The sequence below is a fragment of the Phalaenopsis equestris genome, unplaced genomic scaffold (assembly GCF_001263595.1).
Source record: "Phalaenopsis equestris unplaced genomic scaffold, ASM126359v1 Scaffold214330, whole genome shotgun sequence".
NCBI lineage: Eukaryota > Viridiplantae > Streptophyta > Magnoliopsida > Asparagales > Orchidaceae > Phalaenopsis > Phalaenopsis equestris.
In genome coordinates, this window is record NW_018233122.1 from 276,369 (window position 1) to 298,074 (window position 21,706).

Here is a 21,706-nt window from a genome sequence, read left to right on the forward strand (position 1 = left end):
TTAAAATAAACCCTATTTAATTTTTTGTATTAAATAGGGGAACTTGTCGGCAAATAAAACGGTTTCGCAGACCAAACGGATGTCATATCTTTCTTAGTTTATTTGATCGAGCCTCATCCTCAAGTCTTGTGTTTATCCCTCGGGGTAGATACAGGATTTGAGGTAGAGTGCTCTTTCATTTAAACTGTGAAAAATATAAGGTCAGTTTGATTTCATATTTTTCTAAAATTATATATATATGTACGTAAATTAAAACGTCCTTCCGAAGCGGGCGATGAGATTTCAATTCCGGCTGCCGACAGCATCTTACGGACGACCCCCAAACAACCTCTTTTTTTTAGTGCCGACAGTTTGCAGTATTCAAAATCAATTTTGACTTCTAACTACATCCAAGCCAAATGATGGAATCTCAAAAATTTCCTATTCTTTCATAACATGATATATAAACTCAAGTAACCAAATAAAGCTTTATGCTGCTTCACATTTTAGGGAAGTTCTACTAGGCACCTGTTTGAAATTTTCTTAAGAAGAATGAATTAAGAAATCAAAGAAATTGATGATATACAATAAAAATCATGGAGCTAATTTTTTGTTGAAGGAGCTTTATAAGATCATCCTTGATTTTAGCTTGTACAACATAGATTATAGATGCAGACTCTTAAGTGAGGTGTATATTCATTTTTTTGTACTGTTATAAAGTGGGTTTTTGCTTCTAAAATATCAAATATATAATTATGACAGTTCTGTTGCAAACAACACTACTGCACTGGGGCAAAATGGTCATTTATCCTGAAACGGCTGCAAATCAGCTGTTTTTCAAGCGCACAAACCAAACAGCCAACCAACTGGCTTATCCGGATCAAATGTTGATCAACCGATTATCTGAATCAGCTGTTTATCTAGATAAGTTGCATAAGTTGTAGTTGCCCCAAAGAGACTCTAAGGCACAACAAAGAAGTTCAAAATTATATGAAAATCACAAGGCATGGTCATCATAAAAAATCAATATATACAAAGTATGATATTTCAGAAAAATAGCCCCATATGGCGTAAACATTAATTTTAAAAAACTAAACAAGTAAATACTAGATATAAAATTGGTATAACAAAAAACAATCATTGAGAATCCAAACAAACCAACAAAAACAAGGTTAACACATAAATTTATGAATTTTTTTAGTTATTTATGGTTTTTTCTAAGATTCTAATTGTTTTCTATGAGAAGAGATCAAATGGGATCCATTTTGATGAAACAAGCCAATAAACCAATTTTTTTTAGAGATTTTTGTTTTGTTTTATTTTATGTTATTAAATACTTTAATATGCCCCTTTTTAAAGCATTAATATTTGTCTTTACAAGTAAATATATTTAGAATGCAACCTTTTTATATCATAATATAATGAAATAACATTATCATAAATCTTATCTTGAACCAAATCCAATAATTTATCTGTAACCATGAAATAAATGTTTTCCTCTGTTTTTTATGATTCCCTTAATGAATCATCCAAGTTTCTTTCACAGCATCTTGCTCTTCTTTTATTGTTCCTTCTTTTTGCATTTGATGTGCCATGGTTTCTTATTGTAATAGCATATGACTTCTTCCTTTTCCTTTTCAAATATAAATGAATTTTTTCCATCACCATAGATGTCCAATGTATCAACTTCCTTGTCAAATCTCTTTGACACAAGTGTAAGCCCGTCATTGAAGTCTTCATCTTCAACCAATTTCGTCAAAAACTCTAGCATTTATCTCCATGTCTTCTTTAAAGTTTCTATTCATGTGCTATTAAAGAGCCTAAAAGAAAATCAAGTAAATATGTGGAAAAATCTTTGGCTTCTATGATAGGTAACCTTGATGTCATTCCTTATTCAAAATCATATATACCTTATTCATAAGTTCTTGGTTGGTGTATGCCTTGCCAAGATATTGCAAGTTATTAACTATTTTTACAATCCTAGTGCAAGTGTCCAAGATAGCCTCCTTGGATTTCATTTGCAGCTACACATACTTGTGACTAATATATTGATGCAATATCCATGAACAATGTTGATCCCCACACCCCACAGCAAATCTTTTTACTTATCTTAAGTATTGACACGTATGTTTAAGTGCACATATGCAAGTGATATTATTGGTATGTAATGCGAGATTTAACTCACTAGAAGTCCATTTTTATAATGACTATATAAAATAACTATATATAGAATGATATTTTCTTGTAAGTTAAAAGGAACATTATAACATTTCATTTTGATCAACTGCAGAAGGTGGCAAGCGTTTCTAATCCTATTGGTTGCCTACTCAGCATGGGCATCCCCGTTCGAGCTAGCGTTTGAAAATGTAACCACCTCCAAGGCGCTCATAGCAATTGATCTGGTGGTTGATGCCTTCTTTATTGCCGACATTGTGGTCTCCTTCTTCGTCGCACATTTGGACAAATCTACTCACCTCCTTGTTTTTGAAAAAAAGAAGATAGCTGCGAGGTCCAAACTTAAATCACTTGATGCATTCCCCTTATAATCAAATTTGCCTAATTTTAACTTTGTAGCTTAATAACCACTACTTGTAAACACTGTCATCATAGCTACGATTTGCATACATAGAATATAGTGGAAAAAGATTATTTATAATAAAAATTTGCATTATTTATTATTGTGATATTTCTTTATTATCAAGGACATTCATGATTATCATATTTTTATTTATGATTCACTTCTTTTACTTGTATTATAGCCACATATAGCTTATACCTAAAAACAAAAGAATTCATATTTCATAGTTTTCCCTCTTCTACATTCATGGTACCTAGAATCCTCCTAATGTTCTCTAAACATCTCCCCATCGATGTCACACTCCAACTTCCAATCTCAATTGTCCAACTTCACCTACTTCCCTTGGACTGCAACCTTACTATGCTATATAGCTTCTCCCTATCTTTAGATCATTGCTTCTATCATAGACTAGTAAAGCACATGGTTTCCTTTTCTCTCTCTCATTGATCAATATACATCTATGCTTAACCTACACTCCCTAGCAATGATTGCACGTGTCATTTTGTCAATGCCATTTATCAATACTCTTCAATCATGTTCTCCATTGATACATATATTAACGCTCTATGTTGATACTTTTATTTGAAAATCTTATCTTTACATATTCTTATTGTTGATGTTTTGTGCTAATTCATCTAATATCTTTTTTCATGGATTGATCATCCTCTTGCAACACTCACAACCTCTAGGCAATAAAACCTTCATGTTTCAATGTTTTCACCTCTGCTCGCTATTATTTTCAAATTTAATTGGATATTTTAATGCCTCCATAAATTTGCAAGGGGTGCTATGATATCTAAATAATCACATAACATAAATTAATCATAATAAAAATATGCATTTTTCATTATTATAATATTTTCTGGTTATTTAAAAAAATCTCATGCTTTATATATATGTACATATGTATATTAGTGTGTGTGTGTGTGTGTGTGTTAAATCTATCATGAAGAACTATGCATTTAATGTAAGAAGAACGTGGCTGAAGAAGAGCATTGCAGGACAAAGAGAAATTGATATTATTTAATATTTTTTCTTTATAGGAACATTAAATTAAACTACAAATAAGTTAGTGAACATGCAATCAAATCCATAGAGATGATTGTAAGTGCATGTTTTCAGACCTTACCTTTCCGAATTCTATTTGTATGGAAATCAGGTATGCCATGACCCTACGCTTTGTAATGGACATAGCCTCAACCCTGCCATTTCAGCTCTTCTACGGCATCATAGCTGGTGAAAGCAAAGATGGTACATCATTAGGAATATTGAGTCTGCTGCGCCTGTGGCGACTAAGACATGTTAGCAACTTATTTAAAAGGTAAGGAAATAGAAGTATTCATTTTTAAATTTGGGCATTTATATACATACTACACAATTCTTATGTATTTAAATATCTAAAACCTAAACTTGATTTTTACATTCACGTATACCACCCAAATCTTTCATATCACATGAAAAATACCACTACTTTAGCTTTTAAAAAGTGATATACACCTTCTCATGGATATGAAGGGAGGGGGGGGGTCACATATGTAAAAAATTGAAGTTTACACGTTACACTTACATAGGTAAATACATAAGAATTGAGTGGTATGCATGCCAAATATGTAAATAAATATGTAAATTCATTTATATACACCTTTTCATGCATTGGTATGCATGTAAACTTAATTCAATGTGTTGCAGACATTTCGAAAAGAACATATATTTAAGATATAAGAAAGTAAAATTTGTTGAGAGATAAGTATACCATGCATGCTAGATCAATTAATATATGCACTATCAGCACTCATGAAACATATCTAAATAATTTAAGTATTTACTGATTAACGGGTGAAATACTAAAAATAACTAGCGAAAATGACTAATGCAAGAAGAAAAAAATGCCCCATTTCAATCAAATGTCTGCTTCAAATAAGGGACTCCAGTGAAATTCCAACCCATCAAGAACCTGCACATATCAGGAATAAATGTAAGAAACACATATACATGAGAAACTATATTTGATTGATAAATAATAACTTCAAAGTTATTGCACTGTTGCATCGCTTTCGGTCAAGGTGCAGTTTTCCCCTCCTTAGTAGCCTAGGATCTAGCCGTAGGACCTTTCTGTCGACTACTCCTAGAAAACTAGTGAAAGAGCCATCCCCGTTAGCAATTCTGAACTTCTCTCGCTCGACTTGACGTTCCATAGAATAGTCTTAACCGCTATTGCTTAGCAGGTAATGCTACTTTGAAGGAACTCAGGGAGTATTCCTATAGGATTGTCCGCCTTAGGATTGACTGTACTCGTTGATTTGGCGTCACCGCGCTCTTTGCCGTCCTGTTTAATCGAATTCGAGCCGAAGTCTTGATAGGATTTGAACCGCGACACAGACCAGGACGCGTTTTTGACCCGATCGACGACGAGGTTGCCCGGACGACCCCGGATGACGAAACGGACTGCGCCTATGCGTCTGGAACATCTATTATTGCTTAGGGGGGATGTTCGTTTCATTGCGACGGCGCGTCTTGGGGAAAATACATATTTAAATGTTAATTATAATAATAAATAATATTTTATTATTATTATTATTATTATTATAATTAATAACTTATATTAAAAATTATTAACCTAAATCTATCTCCTCCCTCCCCGCCTCATTCTCACGAACCCGTGGGCCTGCCTCAGCCCTAGATCTCGCTCGGTTTCGCCTGGCCCGCTCCTTCGTGTCGTTGGAGTTTCGTTCCCGCGCTCGCCTCGCGCACGCGGTACGATCCTGTGACCCATCCCTTATCGTATCTCATCCTCTGCGTGGATCTCATCATCTGCCTCTCGCACGCCCGTATGAGGCGTCTGCTCCTCTCGATCCTTCGACCCGTATGTGATCCCCTAATCATTCCCTCTCCTTCTCGCTGGTTTATATGATACTCTGTTTGATGCGCTTCAAGTGGCCGAAAATTTCTGAGAGGGAGGGAAAACTCTGTCAAATTTATTTCTCAACTTTTTCTTTAATTTTTGGTGCTTGGGTTGGCTTCCTCTTGCTGTTGGAGAGGAGTTTAGGTTGTGAAGTATTTTTCTGAACTTTTTACTTTAGCTCTGCATTAAAGAGGTACTTCTCCCCCTTCTCTGTGCCTTGCTTCTTTTCAATTTCTCTCGGCCAAGCTGCTGAAAATAGTTTTTTTCTTTGGATGGTACAACATGCTAGTCTAATATACTTCATGTATTTTGTGATATTCACCATTCAAGCATATGAAAGTAGGTTTTTGAGCATGTTCTAAGAGTTAGTCCTGATTATTTGCTATAATCAATGAAAATATAGCATGTTATTGGATGCCTTCTTTTTGCTTGAAGTATTTGGAAGTATTATGATGTAGCTTTGAAACGAGATTTGCTCCTCCGAAATACATGTCGGAATGCATCATAAATCTTTTTATTTTTATCACTCCTGCTTAAAATGAATGGTTTTAGCTCCTGTGGTTGCCTTGTTTGTTTGAAATCTATATGGAGTATGAAAAGATTTATTTTGGAAGTCCCTCAGAACTTATTTTGAAGACTTGGTGTTTGATTTATCACTGTTCTTTCTTGTTCAAGTATTGGTTGGAAAAAAAAAATTTTGGAGGCCTTGAAATGTTAACTTTGAGGTTTATGCATTCTTCTTAACTTCACGTCATTTTTCTCATATGAAAACACATGTTGAGGTGGATTTGTTTTAGCCACCGGATGGCACGGTTTGTGGCCTTTGCTGGGCTCGGTTTTTAGCCTCTATTGGGGCTCGGTTTTGGCTCCCTGTGGCTTTTCCTTGCTCAAAATACATGTTATGAGAAAATTTATTTAATTTGGAAAGCCCTGTAACTTGTTTTGATGGTTTGGTTTAGCTCCTCGTGAGACATCCTTTTGCTCAAATATTTGTTGGAAACTGTTTCATGCTTGGAATAGTTAGGTTGGTGGCCCAAATGTGTTCTCTATTTTGTTGTTCTTGTTTAAGATGTATATTGGCTCCATAAATTGATGTTTCAAAGGCATGTGGGTTATTCTTTGGCTTTGAATGACTCAGTTTTACCTTGAGGTGGCTGGAATTTTTATCTCTTGGAATTTTAATTTCCGTTAAAGCTTGGGTTTTAATTTATGCTCGGGCCCTATTTTGGCCTTGAATGGCTCAGTTTTGCTTGCTTTGGCCCTTACCCGAGAGCTTGTTGAGGGGTTGTTCTGTGCTTCTCTGACTCCTACCTGAGAGCTTGTGATGGAGTTTGTTCAGACCTTTTCTTGGTATTACTAGTGAGCTGTTGGTGGGTCATTCGGGATTGTTTGGCTCTTCTTGTTGGGCTTCATTAGCTTGAATTTTGTTGATGAATCAAGTTTGTCATCCAAAAAAAAAAAAAAATTATAATCATTCTATTTATCCTCTTATGTATGTCAAGGGAGCATAGTAGTCACTGGTGGTTCTTTTGGTTGTCTCAGCCGTGAGCCTTAACAGCTCCCCCTTTCCTTTTTGGTTGCCTTAGTCGTGAACCTTGTTGTTCCGGGTTGCCTTTGGTTGTGGGCCGTAGCAGTTGTTCCTTACTGCCCTGAACCGTGAGCCTTAGTAGTTGCCTCCCTTGTGGGTTGCCTTGGCCGAGAGCCTTAGTTGTTGTTCATCTCTTTATATTGAGCTTGGTTGTGAGCATTTATGTGGTTTTAGTCAGATGTTTTTATGTTTATTTAACATATGAAGCTTTTGATTACATTTGGAATTGGATGACTTTGATGTTGGCATGATTTTAGAAGTATAAATGGCTGCCGTCCCTGGGATACTTTCCTTTTGTTCGAGTTGTGAAATTTGAAAATTCATTTTTAGGGGAACATATGGTTGATTTAAATTGAATTCATAAAGGATGTTTCGGGAGTTTGACATTAAAGTTGTGATATCGTTTGAGTGCAGGCCAGGGTGTGTGTAGACATGTAGTTAGTGGTAGAGCCGTGTGTGCGACCGTCACATTAACTTGGGTTGATCCACTTATAAAATGTGAGAAAATGATATCCTTTCGGATTGATTCAAGGATCTTAGGGCCTTCTTTTTCAAGTCTTTTCGTCATGAGTTTTGAGAGCTGATTTATCCTTCTTTCCGATGTTTTAGGTGGATCAGTGCCTCCTCTCTCTGAACTCATTTTTGTTCATTTTTGTTCTTGCTTCTTGGTTCAATTTTTTGTGCTTATGTCTGATACATAAGTGTCCACGTATAGCCTTTTGCTATACATGAAACCATCAAGCAAGGTCGCAAGTAGATCAGTTTTGAGTTTTGAGGTCGGTTTTGTTTTGGGGCTTAGGGCGGTGATGACAAAAGCAAACCAGAGATAGAGCAGAATAATATGTCATCCTACGACATCGGGATCCGATTCAGGGAAGATCCGATTCAGGAACCTGGTGAGTTGTAGGATGACGGTATAATTCACCCACATAAGTCTTGCGGGAGTTGAGCACACAAGACTAGCGGAAACCTTCTTAGACCTTCTTAGGTTGTTGGTAGTCTTATGCCCGACAGCACAATCGACTCGTGGACAACTACTTCTCAAAATTAATAAAAACAAATTTGATAAGAACAGATACACCTTTTTCTAAAACAAAAATACATTTTTCGCTAAAAACAAAAAAAACAAAATTGATACGCTAAAAACAAAATTGATACAGTCCACTTTTTGCATGCTTAAAACATATGTGCATGCTGAAAATATAAATTTTAAATACATTTTAAACATTGATTGTCCATCTGTTTAGGCTAAGGAGTACCCTCCTGAGTTAGGTTCGCTGGGACACCCTTCCAGTTAAGTGGCGGGCTTTATACATCCGGGTGACTGAGTAGCCTTCGCCGACCCTCGAGTACTAATATATAGTTGAGCCTAGCCCCAACACTCGCGGTCCTCTTTCGGGATTTTCCCGTGTTTTCTACGATTTTAATCAATTTATCGATTCGTCGATTTCCTCGCATTTCTCTTGTCGTGAGTCTTTTGACGATCTTCCTCGAGATTTTTGGACGATGTTTCTTTAAAGCATTTCAGTCTGCTTCCTCAAATTTTGTTGTTTGTACCTGTTGCATCAATTACACCTAAGGAACAACGGATCTCTCAGGTATACAAGTTTGTTTTATGTTTACAGCATGTTATTCTCTTATAATCACTTCCCTGCTGTACTTTTTACTTTTATTTACACCGCATATTATACTGCTTTCATTACTGCATACTCTACTGTTTGTCATGTGCTACATACTCTACTGTTATGTTATACACTGTACAAATTCAACATGCTCCCTATAAAATATCTGAATAACTACAACCATAGGGTCGCTGGATTTGACATAATAACCTGACACCCTAGAAAACTTAAGCTCGTCAAGACAAGGAGCTTGGAACTAGCACGGTGGGCAACACGACCATCTTCTACAGCAGAGCATGTCTTCCCCAGCTAAACCATTCATTTCCTAGAAATTAAAACAAAAATCCATAAGATTTCGAGGTTGTTTGTCTAGCGCAACATAAATCCTCAACTTCTCTTTAGGCCATTTTCTTTAGGCATTTGTATAGCTCTGTTGTACGATTTAAGCCCTAAACTCGTTCTAGGTTCCCTCATCTTAGGATTCTAATGTTGTCGTTCGTCGCGACCTAAATCCTCACATCTCCCAAGCAATTGGTGTGATCGTTTCACACGAATGTAAGCCCTAATTAAATAAAATTGGCAGGATGAAACACTTGAATATTTTTCCTTGAAACTGAAGCCAAACCATAGGGTAGACTGGGAAGTCACCGAGCTTCTCCTTCGGATCTATGTCATCCCCTAGTTCTTCCTCCTTTGGATTCTACAATAAATGTTCTAAGTTTGAACCATTCCCCTTTTGCACACCACTTTGTCCGATTTCGTTGAAAAGTCCTATCATTTTGACATCGAATACAATTTTTCCTGATTTTTATCGAGAGTATTCTTAAGTGACTTCGGTCATTTAAGATGTAATTAATTATAGGGGCTTGCCCTTATAGAAAACTTTTCCGAACCCAGCTTAAAATAAATCCTATTTAATTTTTCATATTAAATAAGGAAATTTGTCGGCAAATAAAACGGTTTCGCAGACCAAACGGATGTCATATATTTCTTAGTTTATTTGATAGAGTCTCATCCTCAAGTCTTGTGTTTATTCCTCGGGATAGATACAGAATTTGAGATAGAGCGCTCTTTCATTTAAAATATGAAGATTATGGAGTCAGTTTGATTTCATATTTTTTAAAACTTAAATTTATATGTAAATTAAAGTTTCCTTCCGAAGAGGGCGACGAGATTTCGATTCCGATGACCACAGCTTCTTACGGGCAACTCCTTTCAACTTTTTATCGCCGACATGCACGAATAACTAAAAGCAATATCATCGTCGTACTATACATAGAAGACATGCACCAAATCAAACTCTCAATAATATCTTACAATTAACTCCTTAAAATCTGAAATATTGTTAATGACAAGGTAAATGAATTTACCTATGCTAGAAAGGAGGGATAAAGGCCATTCAACCCAACGAATGGTACAAAAATAGAAACTCAAAGAAAGTTCCAAATTGAGAGTAAAATAATTAGATAGGCCTTGCACAAAAGCCATACATCATACAAGCAAAGAGGGGGAAAATGAGGGCATTAAACTAGATAAATAATGAAAAGAAATTAAGGCAAATTTTTTTATTTTTCTCAATCTAATTTTTCTTTCTTTTATCTTTATCTACACGTACACCACACGAAAAGTTTTTTTAACTTGAGGAACCTCACAAAAGAAATTATATATAAGAAAATACATAAATTAATAAATAAATACTCATAGATGTTACATCAATTACTATATTCAAGAACATTATTAAGGGCTCAAACATGCACTATATAAAACTCTCAATACATTCTCACCAATTTCATTGATTAAAGACTAAAATATCGCTAAAAGCCTCTGATAAGGAAGAAAAATCATTTAAAACAATATTAATATTTCAAGACAAGCTTCTTTTTGTTCAATGTTATCAGAAAGCATGAGCTACAAATTCAAGTACCAGAAAAAATACTGACTAAAAGCTGCCCCAATGTGCAGGCTCGAGAAAGACATACGCTTTAGCTACTTTTGGACAAGATATGTGAAAATCATCTGTGTAAGTGTACATTATAGCATGATTTGCCAAATTTCATACTAAAACGAGCAGAGGAGTTTGGCATCAAAGTTTACAATGTGATACCTAGCATAAAACACAAGATATTATCTCAAAGGAACATAACTGCAGCCTTTTTTGGCAAAGCTTTTACGCAGTGTACCTTTTATTTATAAATAGCAGTCAACAAATGTATTAGTAATTACCATTCCCATACACTGTTAGGTTTACAATTTTTTACACATATCAACTTCTCTTATATTTGCTTCCAAAGACTCAACTAATATCACATAAAATTACCATCATGATCAACAGCCTTACTCCGACTATTTGAGGTTAGCTCTACAAATCCACATTTTCAATTCATTCATGCTAAGCATTGCCTGAGAAATTAAACCTAATTTTTGAAAAACAATTATCAAAATTATCTTAAGTTCACCGCATTTCCTTCTTGATATTTTGACATGAATAATATTTATCCATAGAATGTGTATATTTTCCACCGTGGATTGTACATTTCCAAATGACTGCAGTCAATATATATATTAGTAATTACCGTTCCCGTACACTGATAGGTTAACATTTTTTTACATGTATCTACTTCTCTTGCATTTATAAAGACTCAACTACTATCACATAAAATTATCATCATCAACAGCCTTACTCCAACTAGTTGAGGTTAGCTCTATAAATCCTCATTTTCTATTCATTCATGCTAAGCATAGCCTGAGAGATTAAACCTAATTTTTGAATAAAAATTAACAATATTATCTTAATTTCGCCACATTTCCTTCTTCATACTTCAACATGAATTTTATTTATCCAAAGAATGTGTATATTTTCCACCATGGATTGTATATATCCAAATAACCTAAATCTATTTTGAAATACCCTACCATTGTCAGATACCACTCTAACCATCCTTCTAATATAATCATTCCATAATTCATACCTCTAACTTAGCTTTCTCATTTTGTATATGCTTAAACTTACCTATTAACAATGTATTTACTTTTGAACGCTTACTCGGCCTACATGGTTATATAACTTTTACCTTTTAGATTTCATGATATCCTCTTATCAGACAATACTTCCAAGGCACATTCCTAGTCTTAATTCTAGAAGTTATATCCTTGTTTACATCCTTATTCTTATATGAAATAAATGCAAGTAAATAATTCTATCACACATACATTTTATCTTCTAATAATATTGATTATTAATATCATACCTATCAAAATTGTATATCACGTACTCAGACTCCATTCTAATAATTATAAGTGCTCTATGTTCTAAGAAATCCTTCATTCAAGCTTTCACTTATTTTAGTGAATCTCGAACTAATTAAGACTATAACATTTGGGAAAAATTGTACATAAAAACGCATCACTTTGAATATATTTTATAAGCATATGCATAATAAAAAAAAAGATATAAGCTCGGTTTTGATTCTTGATATAATCTTATTGTAATTAAAACAGTTTTATTAATCAGTGTTTCATCATATATATCTTTAATAACTTCAAGTTATCTTTGACATGTGCCTTTCTTTCTTAATGTGCACTAAGCGATTGTTTGGGTCAATATTTTTTAGATGTCAATGTTATCAAAATGTCATTGCAATTAGATATTAATGTTATATTCCAACACTAGGTGTTTGGTTCAATGTTATTATAATAAGATTTGCTTCTTTAATGTAGATGGAGATATGATAAGTTCAAGAATCATGTCTTTAATCCCTGTTTTGTTATTGTGCTCATCCATTCTCATGTCCCCGCATGAGGCTCCGCCTCCTTTTTCCCCGATGTATTGCTTATGTCCCATGATCGTGCATGGGGCTTAGAAGTTGCCTCCACTCTTTCTAGGTTCACGTCTCAAAGAACTAGGGCATTGCCCGTGCCTTTCCATTCACTTGCAAATCAATTTTTTCACCTCCGGATAATTTTTCCATCTTCTCGTTCCAAATTCAAACCATTTCAGTCCCCCATACTACTTAAAAAGCACATTTTAACCTCTCCTCCCTCCATCCTTAATCAATCCCTCCCTTCTACCACATTATCTAAAACTAAGGTGATGGTTACACCCCTAAATAGATCTTCGCGGCCACTTAACCCAATGCCTCCTAGTTTCACTAAAGCAACTCCTAATGTTTCCTCTCCTTTAAGAATTGTGACTACAATTGCCACAAATGTGGTTGATGAACTAAATGTTTCATAACAACATTATTCATCAAATAATCAATTTTTGCTATTTTTTACTGAATTACAAAATCACTTCAACAAAAGCAACCTTTCATATATCAAAGCAAAATGCTCACATCTTTGCTAACAAGGATATTGTTATGTCGGTGCCTACCCTAAGTGTAATATTCTCATTTATTAGCCTACGAGCAACTAAGTTTATTATTATTATTATTATTTTATTATTTTATTTTTTATTTTTATTATTTATTACTATTTATTATAAAAAGATCCTAATAGGTTTAGGATTAGGGTAACATGAGATTATTGTTGTGATTCTTTGATTTAGGGTCTGATTGGGATCACTTTCTCTTTTCTATTTTTGTATTTTTTTCTGCAGTTTTGTTTTTTGTTTTGCTTAGTGTTTTCTGTTTTTAGAAAACGCATTTGATATTGTAATGATTTATAGGTTTTCAAAAACAAAAATATAAAACATGTTTGATTTGGTATTTTTTATTTTTTTAAAGAAAAAATTATATTTTTTTTATAAAACGGTTGGGTACACATGCACTCCAGTATTAAGCTGTCGCGTATGGCATATACGACATCTTCCTTGTTCCACCCAGCATGAAGCAATACCTGTGAGCAGGCACGCGAAGAGGCGGCAGTTCACAGGTAATGGTATCAATTGAGAGAAAAATATCAACCAAACCAAACATGGGTAAAATTCAAGGAATGACTGGTGGAGCGCTACAGAACCACACGCGAAAGGAATTTACATGAACAATTTCTTGCCTTAGTCCAGGAATGATCCATTATGGAGCATATGGAGAAATTTGAGATGCTATCTGACCGTTTGAGAGAGATATCACAAGAAGTGTTGAAAGCCAACTCCATTAAAGGGTTGAAGCCAGATAGATATTCAAGCACCACTTCGCCTGTTGAGATCCGAGGATTGGGGGAAACTATGGAATTAGCACAATTGGTTGAAAATAAAAAAGCAACAGAACATGCTAATAGGAGCAGCACAAGTGGAGCACCATATCAAACTACTATAACCATAATGATACTGAAAGCTTAAATAGTGAAAGTCAAGAGAAAGGCTTCATGAGACAAGAATCACGGGTCACAACTGGGAGCGACCCTCAAACGCCTTATAGAGACATAAATTCAAGAGAAACGAGCCAAATGATCATGTTTTTTGTGTGATAAGAAGTTTGCCTAAGGACGCCGTTGCAATGATCGAACATTACAGGTTCTCACAGTGTGTAACGAGAAGGAAGAGGATGAAAAAACATAGAAGATTGTGGTGAAGGAGGAAGAACATTTTCATTTCTTTCCACCTAAGGGTAAGGTGTATTTTTGGGAGAGGAGTATTGCTATGTCGGTGCTTAGCCTAATGGCAATTTAGTCTTTTGTTAGCCTAAAGGCAATTTAGTCTTTTATTATTTATTATTATTTAGTATAAATAGACCCTAATAGGTTTAGGATTTGGGTATGCATGAGATTATTGTTGTGTGTCTTAGGTTTAAGGCATGGGTAAGATGTCCTACCTCTCAAATTGTAGGAATTGGGAATCTTTTTATTCGTGTTGAAAGTTTGATGTTCTTGCAATAAAATATGTGTTTGCCCTAATTTCTAAGGAAAATCTTCCCAAGAATCCTATTAGAGATCTCTATGCTTGTTGGACCACTTTCTTTTTCAATTGTTAGCAAATTATCCATAAGCCATCCTAATTGGAAGTAACTCACAAAATTACGATCATTTACACTCGGTGAGGTATTACTCTATTAGACTTATTGACACTCGTTGTGTTGACATTAGATATTTTAGAAGTAGACTACATCAGACTTCTCCCTCGACATTTATACTATGCCAATACTTATAAAATAATTAATCACATATTAAATGGTAGCCTTATAAATGTCCTAGAATTTCAGTTTGGATCACATTCTTGTGATTTCATTTGGCATTGTTTCAATCAATCCAGTTTATATTCTCAAGATTTTATGTTCAAGAAACATTTTCAAGTAGATGTTGCTAGTGCTATTATTTCTAAGCCTTTAGAGGATAGAGTTTTGGCGGAACTATGTATTACTTCCAATATTGAAAACGAGGAGTGAATTGGCTCATTGCCTTCTGAATATTGATAGAGGGTTGAACTTAAAGGCATCCCAACTTACCGCTCGGGCATAAATTCTCAATTTATTTCAAGACATATTTGGAGACGAGAAAATTTAAGTATCAAGCACAAAAGGTATTACCAAAAATTCAAAATTGGCATCCTACCCTTTTGGTGGATAATACTTCATCAAATTAGGTTTGCAATCAGAATTTGAAAACAATTTTAAACTCATATTATGTTTATATCACCAATTTCATAATTATCATGAATCATCTCAAAGCTGATCTATTAAAACCTATATGTTCACCTAGTATAAACATATTTTCTTTCTTGAGTATACGTTGTAACAATCCATTAATCTCTTCCCAAATAATATGTTTTATATTATCTTCTGGACTATAAGTACTAACCAAATTTAAGTTGTCCTCATTAATAGCTATCTAAATCAAGTTGTGATATGTCACTTGTAGCTAATGTTCTAGCCACCTGTAATATATACTTCTCCATAATTCTAAGTTAAGTTGAGAGGACTCACTTGCAGGTGAGCCAATTCTTACCTACTTTTGACTGAAAATGGTTCAGTTATGATATGTCACATATTAGTGAATTTATTTAATGAATTATAAACATTAGAAGTGTTGTCAGCTTTTCAAAAGGCTCGATCAAAGCTCTTCACCATTGACGATCACCCTTAAGAAAACCCAAAGGAAGGAGCATTCGTGCACACACAAAGAGCATATCAGTGGTTGGAGATTTATAATCACCCACAAAATCTTTATATTTCATTTCATCCATCAAACAACTCAAAGCCATGGTGCATAGCAAAGAGTTGCTTATGCTATGCAAACTCATCACCTCCTATCACAGATAATAGTTTTGGAAAGAAAGATTAGTACTAAATATCATAGATTGAACGGTCAACCATGCAAGAACACCAACTAAAATTGACAAATTTTCATAAGAGTGTTGTATGATTAAGATTAAGGAAATGTTTAGCTAAAGTTTGAAGCATTTCTAAATAAAGTTAAACTGCAACTTACCTGTCAAAATGCTTATATTCTCCAGGTGACACTATTTGCATTGCATTCAACAGCTTGTGTGTATTGCTGGATGGCCTACCACCATCGAATAATAGAGAAAACATGGCTTGGCAAACCAGTACCAGATTTCAAGGAGCGGAGCATCTGGCTTGGCTACACCTATGCAATATACTTCTCCATCTCGACCCTAACCACTGTTGGTTATGGAGACCTCTATGCAGATAACATGTGGGAAAAGATATTTTGCATTCTCCTCATGTTGTTCAACATTGGGCTCACTGCCTATCTCATTGGAAACATGACAAATCTGATTGTCCATGAGGCATCACGCACTTTCATGATGGTAACTATTAGTAAAAGAAAAAAATAGAAAGGGGATTTTACATATATATCATAAAAAATACTAATAGCTCTAACTTATATAAAGCAAAATACACAGTATGATGTATATAAGTAAATATAAAGTTTTAAGTGTAAGATATATATAAATTATACATAAGAACTTGGTGATATGCATTTCAATCACCAAAAATATAAATACTTTATCAATCTTGTTTCAATTTAAAATCATCCCTCAACACATGTTCTTAACATGACGTGTTATATATTCTTCATAGAGGGAGGCCTCACATAAATTGTCAAGATATGCAAGTAAAAATGGACTTCCTGAGACCCTGAGAACACAGATGATGCAACATGTAAAGCTTAAGTTCAAGACAGCAGAGTTACAACAAGAAGAGGTGCTCAACAGCCTACCAAAGGCTATTCGATCAAGCATCACACAATACCTATTCCAGAAAACTGTGGGCTTAGCATACCTTTTCAAAGGAGTCTCAGAGAACTTCATATTACAGTTGGTACTAACATTTCTTTTGCTTTCACTTCATAATAGTTATAGTAATTGGGAAGCTTTGTCAAACAATCTAAGTAGGTATTCCAATCATCAAAATAGCTTTTATTATAATTATTACATAACATGCTTATATAAGAATCTTGGCAGTCTGCTCAATGCTCATAGTTTCATGCATGCTGAGAAACCAAAGTTTTGGCAACTTATAGGCACGCAAATTAGGTAAGATCTAACCTGAATGTCTTTCACCTTGAAACCTCCAAAGTGCTTAGAAGGTTCTACTCAAGCAACTTGAAAAACTTTGTTGAAGGCATTAACAAAATTCAATCAATCCTTTTTTCTCATTTTTGTTACAGATAATATGCAATATGTACTAAAGAACATTGAAGCCCTGAAGAACTTAATGTTTGTTTCATTCTTCTTCTTCTCACAAAAAGCAAAACTTTATAAACAAATTTTTAATTTTTGTCTTTTGACTTTTATAATTCAGCTCATTGATCAATTCCTCCTCTTTCATGCAACTGGGCAGCAATCCAATATAACTGTTCCTTTTGCTCTTATTTCACTGTTGCTTCTCCATCATGTCAGAATTTAGGATTATATATTGTGTTGGGTGCTTTGCATAATTTTATGCTATTGTTTTTTTATTATTACAATGTAATGTATAACGATTATTAAGATAATGCAGTCCTTTTGAACAATAAATATGAACAAATTGCACGCTATTTTTAACTTTAGCTTTGTTTTTTCCTTTTTTTTCGCTATTTAAATGCTAACTCATTTTGGATAGATTCTTTTTTTGTTCTCCAATGGTTCTCATTTTGAGTACGAAAATGAAATTCCACTTTGAAGGACTTTTGAGAAAAGTTGTAGAATTTAAATCAATGTTGATGTCTAACCATTGTTAGGTATTGACTCAATATACATTCATGAATCACACAATGAGGTCGGTATCAAATTTCTTGCGTAAAAGCTTAGAAAATAGTTAGATAATTCATTAGGTATTAAATCAGCATCCATGCACAAATTACATAAAAGGGTAAGTATCAAGATTCTTGCGTGAAATTTTGAAAATGTTACATGTTAGGTAAGTTTGTAGCTATATACATTAAAGCATGGATGTATAGTTGGCACCGAAGCATAAAAACAAATTTGAGTTTTTTTTTTTTTTTTTTCAAGTGAAGAAAGAATAGAGAAGAGAGAGAAGATGGGGAGAAAAAAAACCACATTGTTTAGGTGAGTTTGAACTGCACAATTTGACGGACCAAAGAAACCATGATAAGGAACTCCCAACGCTTATAATTTTCTAGTATTTGTTTAATCCACTTGTTTATATCACTTAAAAGCTATTTCTGTCTTAATAGTCATGAGGGTCTTATGCACCATGATTGTAGCTTCTTTGTTAATGAATCAGATCTTCTCTTCTCCAATAAGCGTAGGCTTATTTAAGTCAAACTATATAATTATTTTTATTATTTTCATGGTGATTAATCTCTTCTGCAGTTGCTTCATGATTCAATGTATTTGCTCTTGGGTTAATGCTTATGTAGCACAAAATTAGGTGCAGTCTTTTCCTAACAATCCCATCCAATAAAATGATGAATTGAGCAAACTTCATCATTTTTCATTTTTAAAAAAATCCAAACTTCAAGCAAATAAATCAACCTTTTGGCGATCTGGCGTCATGAGTTTCCTACTTTGTACTTGCTAATGAAAAAAATATAAAAAAGTGATATCTGATCAACTAGTCAGCTTTCTCAGTAAAATTGCTTCATTCTTCTTACTTTTCGCCAAATTCTCCTTGCTGATTATGATGCCATATTCCTCAAAGTCAATTATTCAATACTCTTCTCCTTTCAAAAGGTTTCAGAAATGAAAGCAGAATACTTTCCACCTAAAGCAAACGTCATCCTACAAAAGGAGATCCCCATGGACTTTTATATTATTATTGCAGGAGAACTGGTAAGAATTACTCCAGGATTGTGCACAACAGTTTATATATCATTATTTTCCTCATATAACAAAACTTTTAATATACAGGAAGTCTTGACAAATGAAAATGGAACAGAGAAGGTATTCCTTAATATTGCTTTTAAGAGTACATTTTAAAGTCCAGAAAACAAGAGGTAACCTGAGATCTTCTGGGAAAAAAACCATATGAGTCAAGGCGGAAAATGTAAGCAAGAATAGACACAAAGGCTGAAAGAAAGCATAAAGTATCATTATGCTTTCTAAGCATTAAGGAAAAAAAAAGTAAGAGGAGAGCTTTGAGCGGAGCAGATCAAAACATAAACTCAAAAACGGGTCAAAAATAATGTTAAAAAACTATTTTCATTACCTTATCTTCCTATTCATATTTTCTATATCCCTGAGATTTAAGGTTTTTTTTTTTTTTTTTTTTTTTTTTTTTTGCAACATATGTCTGTTAATTCTTGCTAACTTTATTGTCTAGAAGAAACAATAATCCTGTGGAACATAATTTCAGTTTCTGTCAAAACTTGGGCCTGCTGACATGGCAGGAGAAATTGGAGTAATTCTCAACATACCACAGCCTTTCACAATCAGGAGCAAAAACATTTCCCAAGTAGTTCGAATAGGCCGTCATCATTTCGGTCAGGTTGTGGAGCTACATATTGCAGAGGGGAAGATGATTCTGTCTAACTTTCTACAGGTTTCAAACTGAACAATAAAAATGTGTTCATCAATTTATTCGAATGATGAAAGAAGAAAACAATGTTTCATGAAGCCAGTAAAGAAAAATGAAGACAGCTCATGAAAATCTCCATATTCAGCATTGGAGGCTGGAATCAATTTAAAAATAAAAAAAAAACCAATTACACAAGTATGTTACTATAGAAAAGTAGAAGTAAGCAAGTCAGTATGTGTCTGTTTTTATCAAACAAAGAAGTAGCATGCAACCAAAAAGTAAAAAGAAAAAAAGAAAGAAAGATGCTATGAGGTATATAAATCAGCTATTTAAATATTTAGTTTAAGAAAAATATTAATGGGTTATGTTCAACATAAACCACAGTATGTTAACTATGAGAAAATTGAAGTTGGTTCATATAGCAATGATTCCTGACACAAACTTATTTATACCCAGTTTCTTAAAGGACTGAAAGAAGAACTTTTGGAGGAGGTTCCATTTCTAACGCAACTGCAGCCCAACATGGATGACGTAAGTGTAATTTCTTTTGCATGAAAAAACTTATGAAAGCATACATGCAGTCAAAATTAGAGAGATATCCATTTTACCAGAAATAATGCATAAAATCTGTACAGTAAATCTGAATAAAGCATAATGGCCTAAATTTCACACACAAAAAAATTTCATTAGAAAGCTTTCAAAATGTTCACAAAAATATCTCTTTTCAGATGAGAGGACTAAAATGAAACCTGGATAAAAAGAATCAAGTGGCAAAATGGTAATTAATTACAGTGAAACTACCAAGAAATCATTCATTTGTTTGATACTAACAGTTTATGGTGATCTGAAAAGTGCCAATTTATCTAAAATTGTTTCTCTAATGGCAACTCTATTCTGTAGATAGAGCAAGGCTTGGATACAAACTCGATTGAAGACATGAGAATGATGACGGATAAGTCATTTGATAGGACTGATCCACCATTCTTAGTCTAAGTTTGAATTGACATTCTCTAAAAATGCAAATGACTATTTGATGCATTACAAACAAACAAGTAAGCCAAGAAAAGTTTGCTACAAAGATAGGCAACTTAAACAATTGTTAAGCATTGTAACATAGAACATTCACAAGTACTAACATTGCACCGCCTTCAAATATGTAAATCTCTAATCAAACATAAATAGCTGCAAATCATTGCCATAAAAAAATAGGATAAAAGAAGTTTTTAAAAAGTCATTTTGCGCCACTTTTCTAAGAATAACAATGAAGTGAGATAAAAAAACCAAATCAAACTAAGCTAGTGGCATGCTAAAAATTTAAAACAAAAAATTAATTAATTCCAATAACATGCACTGCAATTTTAAAGTTTTGTAAGCAGCACTTGGTTGAAATAGAAGTGACAAAAAAAAAGCTGTTTTAATATAACAAAATAGTGTTGGATCTCACTACTGTCCGAATACCTGGCAGTATATTTAATTTCCTCATATAAAGTAGCTCATTAGCTGTTTTAACATAACAAAATTGTGTTGGATTCTAACTGCAATTCGTCATTGGTGATAACAGCTGGTGGTGCCAGCCAAAGAAGAATGGGACTATGATAGAACAGATGGGAACAGCAAAGGTGATAACATGGAAGGTTTGATTTCTGGACTACTAATTCTACTAAGGCCTGTGAAAACAATTTGAGAATGGCATATTGTAGAATTTAAGAATGGAAAATAAATTCAATAACAATTACCCATCTTGCGCTACAACAAGCATCAAACTTATAGTAAATACAAAGAGAAAAGACTAACAAAAATTGCCCAAAACATAGTGTCGGCCGTTTTTATTTTAATTATTTTTTTTTAAACTTCGTGATTTTAAAAAGTGAATGATTTTAGGATTTTGAAAATAATTTAAATATCAATATAACCATTTTTTTTATTTTTAAAAGTAACATTTTAATTTAAAAATAGGTGAGACCAATTGGATCTCACATTTTAAATAGTTTAGACGAGTGAATACGATACTACAAGTAAAACACTTATCCCGAAAGATAAATATCACTTGTAATAGGGATTCAATCACCTAGACAAAAGAATTTGTGACATCCGTTCGGTCTGCGAAATTGTCTTATTTGCCGACAAGTTCCCCTACCTAATACGAGGATTAGATAAGGTTTATTTTATCTGGGTTCC

At 33.9% G+C, this 21,706-nt stretch overlaps 1 protein-coding gene across 1 annotated transcript in view; it reads left to right on the forward strand.

Moving 5' to 3' along the window:
• Positions 1-20,173, forward strand: part of LOC110037057 (potassium channel KAT3) — a 31,715-nt gene extending 11,542 nt beyond the window's left edge. Inside the window, exons 2-8 of the mRNA XM_020741631.1 lie at positions 2,270-2,488; positions 3,717-3,878; positions 10,632-10,689; positions 16,057-16,374; positions 16,649-16,888; positions 18,745-18,987; positions 19,367-20,173. Of these exons, the coding sequence (XP_020597290.1) occupies positions 2,270-2,488; positions 3,717-3,878; positions 10,632-10,689; positions 16,057-16,374; positions 16,649-16,888; positions 18,745-18,987; positions 19,367-19,564 (1,438 nt within the window). The 3' untranslated portion in view covers positions 19,565-20,173. The remainder of the gene's footprint in view (positions 1-2,269; positions 2,489-3,716; positions 3,879-10,631; positions 10,690-16,056; positions 16,375-16,648; positions 16,889-18,744; positions 18,988-19,366) is intronic.
• The last annotated feature ends 1,533 nt before the right edge of the window (positions 20,174-21,706 follow it).